At 38.2% G+C, this 7,504-nt stretch overlaps 1 protein-coding gene across 3 annotated transcripts; it reads left to right on the forward strand.

Annotated features, from left to right (window-relative positions):
* The first annotated feature begins 2,622 nt into the window (after positions 1-2,622).
* On the forward strand, positions 2,623-7,314 carry LOC137720556 (UDP-rhamnose/UDP-galactose transporter 4). 3 transcript variants are annotated; one of them, XM_088699391.1, is made up of 6 exons: positions 2,623-2,800; positions 3,339-3,556; positions 4,556-4,740; positions 4,838-5,038; positions 5,414-5,575; positions 6,713-7,314. In XM_088699391.1, exons 2-6 carry the CDS (start codon positions 3,427-3,429, stop codon positions 7,031-7,033), a joined length of 999 nt encoding a protein of 332 aa, XP_088555517.1. In that variant the 5' UTR covers positions 2,623-2,800; positions 3,339-3,426; the 3' UTR covers positions 7,034-7,314. The 3 variants fall into 3 exon arrangements, with proteins under 3 accessions (XP_088555517.1, XP_068315740.2, XP_088555520.1); XM_068459639.2 differs by having other exon boundaries at positions 2,701-2,903; XM_088699394.1 differs by lacking the exon at positions 5,414-5,575 and having other exon boundaries at positions 2,762-2,903; positions 6,713-7,237.
* Positions 7,315-7,504: the final 190 nt, after the last annotated feature.

The raw sequence follows: 7,504 nt of genomic DNA on the forward strand, positions 1-7,504 counted from the left end.
GACCTAGGTGGGTGACGAAGCAGGTCTAGGCGCCATTTGTCACATCCCGGCCTGGGTCCCCACCACATCCCGGGCCTGCTCCACCACCGTAACACGATATTGTTCGTTTTGGGCCCCGACCACGCCCTCATGGTTTTGTTTCTAGGAACTCACACGAGAACTTCTCGGTGGGTTACCCATCATGGGAATGCTCTCAGCCCCAACTCACTTAACTTCGGAGTTCTGATGGAACCTGAAGCCAGTGAGCTCCTAAAAGGCCTCATATTAGGTAGAGATTGGAATATACATAAAAGGTTTACATGATTCACTCCCCTGGGCAATGTGGGATGTTACAATCCACCCCCCTTAGGGGCCCAACGTCCTCGTCGGCACACCACAGCCAGGGCAAGGCTCTGATACCAAATTGTCACATCCCGGCCTGGGCCCCCACCACATCCTGGGCCCGCTCCACCACTGTAGTACGATATTGTTCACTTTGGGCCCCAACCACGCCCTCATGGTTTTGTTTCTAGGAATTCACACGAGAACTTCCCGGTGGATTACCCATCATGGGAATGCTCTCGGCCCCAACTCGCTTAACTTTGGAGTTCCGATGGAACCCGAAGCTAGTGAGCTCCCAAAAGGGCTCGTGCTAGGTAGAGATGGGAATATACGTATAAGGTTTACATGATTCACTCCCCTAGGCAATATTGGATGTTACACCATTTCTTAGTTTTCAAACGCTTATGAATTAATCAGGGAGGTGATTAGCTGTCTAGCGCCTATGCAGGAATTTTTAAAACAGTGATTGACACTCATGATAATCCTAATATCTAAATGATGTACATTAATCAAATAATATGGTTTTGCAATTGATCATATTTTGTTGTAATTTTCATCATTATTGAGATCTAGATTGAAATGACCTTTTTGAGGCAGACTTTTTCATGAACATGTTTTTGCAGTTCTCTTTATTTAATAAATTGACGTACTAGTTTGAAAATGATGTACATGAAACAAAAACTCAATCATCATCAGTTCGAACTTAAACACTTTGTACAAGAACGGTAAAGCCATGGCCAAAATCAAAGATATTAAAATTTACGTAAATTTCACTTAAAATTCCAATTGAATACGTTAATTACGATTTTCTCATAGCTTACAAAAGATAAAAAAAGATAAAGTAAATTGACGATTTGCCCCCTGAACTATTACTTAATTTTCGATTTCCCTCATGAACTTTTTAATTGGAAAATTAAGGATTTAAACTAATTTTTTTGACTGATTTGCCCCTGCTATTAATTTTTCATTCATTCCATCCAAATTTACGTTAAATGGAATCATGTGCACAACATGTCAAGGTAGTTCGATCACTTCATTTTTTTAAAATAATTAAAAACCTTGGATTTGTAAAATATAAACCTATGCAAATATGTGTGATATTCTATAGCTTTTGTGTCTAAATGTCTATTGAAGTGACGCTTTTGTCCACAAAGGAGAGTCACGTGGTGTGCATGTGTTTGAGCCCAAAATAATTTTATTGGGCCAAGCCTAGGTTTGTTTTCGGCCCAGTACTATTCCAGAACTATTATAGGTCGTCCTGCCGCCATAAGGCCGCCCAATCAAGTTGGCTGAGTCCTATTGTAAGAAGGATTGATTTGGATAAGCAAAGAGGGCGAATCCTGATACAACAAGGGGTCTCAAAGCTGAAGGCACTGAGAATTAGGGAATGAATCTGGTTCATTATAAAGCCTAGTTCAGGAACCTATTGGAACTAGGATTGGCCGAATCATAATCCGATTGGGATAAGGAGTTCTAGTCTGAGTACATCTCTGGTTCGACCAGGAGTAGGTTCACTACTATAAATAAAGGAGGAAGTGCATCATTCAAAGCCCCTCCAATTCAACATACAAATTGACCTGCGCAACCCTCTCAAACACCTTGAGATTTTTATTTTCTTTTTCTGCCAACGCATCTTCAGTTTGGATAAACAACACTGTGAATTCAACCGGCGACATCTTCAGTTTAGATAAACAACACTGGAGCCATAGAATCAGCCAACCAAGGAACACCTTCAGTTTGGATAAGCAACACTGCTTCGAGATCGACTAGCTATTTATCCAAGTCTCAATCGACAAGGATTTTCGAGTTCTTGTTGGTGGAGGTCATCTCATCAGCCTTCTCGACGAAGTGAGGTGTTACAGGTTACTACATTCAGCACATTGAAAGCCTAATCTGATATTGAACTTCGTAAAAGTAGTAGCCTTGTCTTCAGGCTCTAGAACCCGAAGGCCGAGACATGTTCCTTCCTCTACTGCAGTCGCAAGATCAAGAAGTCAGCATCACGCTCAACGCAACATCAACACATTTTACTCCCCAGCCGAGCTCGAGCGGTGAGTTGGCACGCCTTGCACACAACCGAATAACATAGTTAGCTTATTAATTACTCGGCTTGCATGCCACGTAGACTTGATAGTTTTTAGGGTTAATAGCATGTGATAAGAGTTAACGTTAATTTGGATGAAATCGAAAGTTACATGATAGCTCATGGGGCAAATTGGCAGTTTAGCCAAAAAGATATTCCGGCTCTCCCTGTACGACGGAATGAGCACAAAATGAAGCACATTCTCCTAATCTAAACCCAATTAAGATATTATTAATAAAACCCTTACTAAAATAAAATTAATTATAAAATAATAAAATAAAATGCAGAGAAAGAGAGAGAGAGTGTTGATTCACTTTCGCAGTCTAACGTCTCCATCTCTGTCTTTAATGGCGACGAGGACGGCGTTGTTCAATTCCTCAAACGCCATCGAATTCCGTACGTTGTTCTTCTCTCAAACTCCTCCTATTTTTATTACCTCCGCAAATCCCCAGGCCTCCTCTCAATCTTCCTCTTCTTCTTCTCCGTCTTCGTCCCTCAGGTTCCTACTTTCAGCTTCCCACTCGCTTTTTACATTGAAGCTTTTCGTTTTCCCGGGAAGTTAAAGATTTTGCAGATTTTCTTTAATTGGGTTGCTGGCTGCTTCTTTGGATTGACTTACATTTACTGTTATCTGTTATGCGATTTGAAATTCGAATTATATTATCATACTTTGTTTCCCTCTGATTTTTCATGGATCTGTTTGGAATTGTAACAATGGCGCTTCAGACTTTGGAAATTGTTTTCCCTTTTGTGTTCCTTGTTATATTATTGTATTGAATTCATGTTTTTTTTTTTTTTTTTTTTTTTTTTTTTGGTGTGTAGAAATTCAAATCTTGGATCAATCTCGAAATTTAATTGTTTCTTCTGTGGTTAATTTGAAAAATGCTGATTTTAGCATTGAAAGTGTGTGACATTATGCCCTTATCCTACACAGATAGTGATTCGGGCGGGCGTATTGGTATATGAAGACCAAGTAAGCAGTGGAGAATCTGGTGATCAAGTAGGATCTATATAGGTTAAAAATGGCTTCAGCAGGCAAAGCTGATCGGAAGGCTTCTCTTGATGCTGCCTCATGGTTGTTCAATGTTGTCACATCTGTTGGAATAATCATTGTCAATAAATCGTTGATGGCTACGCACGGTTTCAGTTTTGGTAAGTTTCTGTTGTCCTGTTTAGTTCACTGAGTTTCTTCATTCGCATTCCCATATCGACTCAGTATTCAGTTTGATGCCCTTTTTTATAACATCTATTAATGTCTGAGGATTTTAGCTCTTAGAAACCATATTGAAATGGTGTAAAGGACGCTTCTTTTTTCTTTATATATTGTTATGTTTTTAAAATCGTTATGAAAATGTTTATTCTTGGCTTTCAGGTTTCTGTTTGCCTCTTCTGAGTTGGAAAATTACCTTCTTTAGTTTTCAATGTAGGGAGTTGTCAGTAACTTTGAAGCCATACTTTCCTTGATGAATATAATCACTTACAAAACAATAGGTAAGGGGGAGGGTTGGGGAGTTTATAGACATGGCTTATAATGAGTCGATGGATAACTATATATTGGAAGTTGGAAGTAAACTTTGCACTCGTTTTATGATTGGCGTGTGGAGAAGGATCTATTTGATTTTGGTTATAAATAAAACCTCTACGACTTAATGATGGTCCTGAAAATCATTGCATAAAGTTTACTAAAGAGGACACATACTTTTTTTTTAAAATGTTAATTCTACCTAATGGTTTTGGTTCTGATAGTTATGACTGTTAGGTGGTGCAGGAAAGGAAAACGAAAATGCATAGATATCCCAATTCATTATAGACTTGTAGGCTCTACCTCTATAATGATTTTTCTCAGATTTGTTGTAGTCTCTAGGCCCCCTTGTTCTTGTGAGCAGCAAGAGTCGAAATTTAGGGATGATGGTGAAATAATTTGGCATGCTAAAGTAGATGGATTGATGATAGTGATGATAAGATCTGGATATGAATGAACACAAAATAGGCAAAATATGAGAAGGGTCAGGTGGCCCATGTAGGCCTTAATTAGCTCCTCCTATGTAATCTAAGCCATCTTACATACTGCTGCTCCAAAAGAAACAAAAGATTTTATTTTTGTACCAGAAGATTTTCATCCATCTTTACATTTTTCTCTATGTAATGCAGCTACAACATTAACGGGTCTGCATTTTGCCACAACAACCTTACTGACTGTTGTTCTTAAATGGCTGGGATATATCCAGCCCTCTCAGCTACCATTACCTGATCTTTTGAAATTTGTTTTATTTGCGAATTTCTCCATAGTCGGCATGAATGTGAGTTTAATGTGGAACTCTGTGGGATTCTATCAGGTGAGTGGTTGTAAACTAGTGACTATTACATGTTTTTTCTCTTCGTGATATAGATTTGATAAATTAACATGGTTTTGCTTTCAAATTTTATTGTCAGATCGCGAAGCTGACTATGATACCAGTATCATGTTTTCTAGAAGTTGTCTTGGACAACGTGCGTTACTCAAGGGGCACAAAGCTAAGCATAGTACTGGTTCTCCTTGGAGTTGCAGTTTGTACTGTTACTGATGTCAGTGTCAATGCCAAGGGTTTTATAGCTGCTTTAGTTGCAGTTTGGAGCACTGCCCTACAACAGCATGTAAGTACATCTTAACTGAAACTCTTGATCTTATATAGATAGGACCAGGATGGACTGGGTTAGGGGTCGTTGAGCTAGTCTTGGTCTCCTGAGGCTCAACATTTGAAATTACAACTTCATTGATGTTTCCATTTATTATTATTAATATGCATCCACTTAAGAAATGTTCAAATTGTTTAAACAGCTAACAATACAATAGCCATATTCTTTCTAGATGGGTGGGGCTGTGTGATGATGATTTTTCAGATCAGTTTGTGTATAGAATGTGTTCATAGACGTGGATTGACTAATGTTGGTCCACTCCAAGCTCTACTTTAGTCTTTTTTTATTTAATTTATCCCTTTGCGACATTGTTCACTATCTATATTTGTGCAGTATGTACACTCTCTTCAACGGAAGTATTCTCTTGGATCTTTCAATTTATTGGGACATACTGCGCCAGTACAGGCTGCATCTTTGCTGATATTAGGCCCCTTCTTGGACTACTGGTTGACAAATAAAATAGTTTACGCGTACGACTATCAGTTGATATCCATGGTAAGTTATAGATGATAATCTTATTATCTATAGATACAAGTATGCATTCGTAGTTGAGCCCAATTACTTAATGATTCATGAACCTTTATGTGAATAATATTCATCTATTATTCATGCTCAGTTGCATGTGCTTTGAAAGTTAGGCCCGTGTCTTTGCTTGTGACTGCATGTCTCAGCAATGTCAGCATATTCATTTTTTTCGATTACCCTTCAAAATAGATATTAGTGTTTTTTCCTTTGTATTCCATGACAAGTTTGCATGATATTTAAGTTAGTATATATTGCTAGATCCTTGGTTGCTCCAGTGTATTATGTTGATTATTGTTCCAATTGTGGTGTCAAGCTCTAATTGTGTGGTTGTGTTAATAACGTCATGGTATTTTTAAACATGGGCAGCTCCTAATCTGGTGAACTTGAAAAAATTTCTTGGCAAATTCCGTAAGTGATTTATGGTGCCAAATCAATTAACCTTTTGGCCTTTGGCAGTATTATTTACTAGGAAAAGAAACCATCTTTCCTCTCTCTGTATTGTATCAACTTGAAACTGTGCCAATATCAGCGCAGAAAACACATTACTACTTCAAGCCAACAATGGTGCACACATCATCTTATTGGCAATATTACACCATTATATTTGAAACCCTTTGATGTCAAAACGTTATAAATACAAGTCCGTTTCTTCTGTGTGCAATAACGGCAAGATCTGTGGCGTCTCTCATTTCTCTGATGATCTTATTGATGAATTTGTTCTTTTTCAACCTATGAAATTGAATAAAAAGTGATCATTTCTTAAGCATGGTCAATTGATTTTCATCTTTCATGTAATCCACAGTTTCTTCTTTATGATAATGTTTATAATGTACATGACTTTTTTTTCCTGTTGTTTTTTTCCCTCATAGGGCCTGATTGACACAAATAGTCCTGGTTGTTAAGCAAACTTTAGTTAGACCATTATACAATAGGTCATTTCGGACAAATAAAAATGAATTGAGATTGAATGTTCTTGTGTTTGAACCATGTTAGGTGTAATATGCTGCAACTCTTACCATTTTTCTTACAGTGGTTATTATGACATATGACTACCTGCATTTTGCTTACAGCGGAAATGACATTTGGGTGTCTATTTGTTTTGTGTAGTCATTAATTGTCCTGTCTTGCACCATCGCGGTTGGGACCAACCTCAGCCAGTTCATCTGCATTGGTAGATTTACTGCCGTGTCATTTCAAGTCCTTGGCCATATGAAGACAATTCTGGTCTTGATCTTAGGGTTCATATTCTTCGGGAAGGAGGGTCTCAATCTTCAAGTAGTCCTAGGTATGTTCATCGCGATATTGGGAATGATCTGGTACGGCAATGCCTCATCCAAGCCAGGAGGCAAGGAGCGTCTTCCAAGCAGCAAATCCCAAAAGAACAGTGGCTTATTATCAGAATCTTCTGGCGTGGATGAGAAGGTCTAGAATTCTGTGACAGGTTATGACAACAGTTGGAGGTACTTCGAAAGAAATAGAGAGCGTATCAGGGTCAGATGATTTGAGGAGTTTCTTGACAACTTTAAGCCAGATCCTTCATCCCGCGGTAATACAGCATTTTTTGTTTTCACCATAGCTCGTCATATTCGTGTTGTTGAATTTACTCAATAGTGAAACTTCCATTGCATTGGATGGGTGTAAGAGTTCCCCCTTGGAAATTTACCTTGTACCACAGTTATTTTTTATAGTAATTTATTTGTTAAATGAAAGTCTGACCATCTCATGTTGTGAGGGAATAATAAGTTGTCCTTCATATCAGCAATTTAATTTAAAAGAGCTCAATTAATAGCCTGGTATTGATATATGTTAGGTGGGCTTTTACTATGCATACAGTTGAAATTCCAGAATAATTTAAGCTACCCCACAACCAAAACTGAGTTTCTTGCTGATTCACTCTTG

This window comes from Pyrus communis, chromosome 1, assembly GCF_041283825.1.
Source record: "Pyrus communis isolate YQ-2024b chromosome 1, ASM4128382v1, whole genome shotgun sequence".
Lineage (NCBI taxonomy): Eukaryota > Viridiplantae > Streptophyta > Magnoliopsida > Rosales > Rosaceae > Pyrus > Pyrus communis.

Bases quoted from the DNA above. Each gene is read 5' to 3' on its own strand.
- LOC137720556 (XM_088699391.1), top strand. From the start codon at position 3,427: ATGGCTTCAGCAGGCAAAGCTGATCGGAAGGCTTCTCTTGATGCTGCC. The intron at 5,039-5,413 runs GTAAGTACATCT...ATATTTGTGCAG, and splicing joins GCACTGCCCTACAACAGCAT to TATGTACACTCTCTTCAACG. The intron at 5,576-6,712 runs GTAAGTTATAGA...TGTTTTGTGTAG, and splicing joins ACTATCAGTTGATATCCATG to TCATTAATTGTCCTGTCTTG.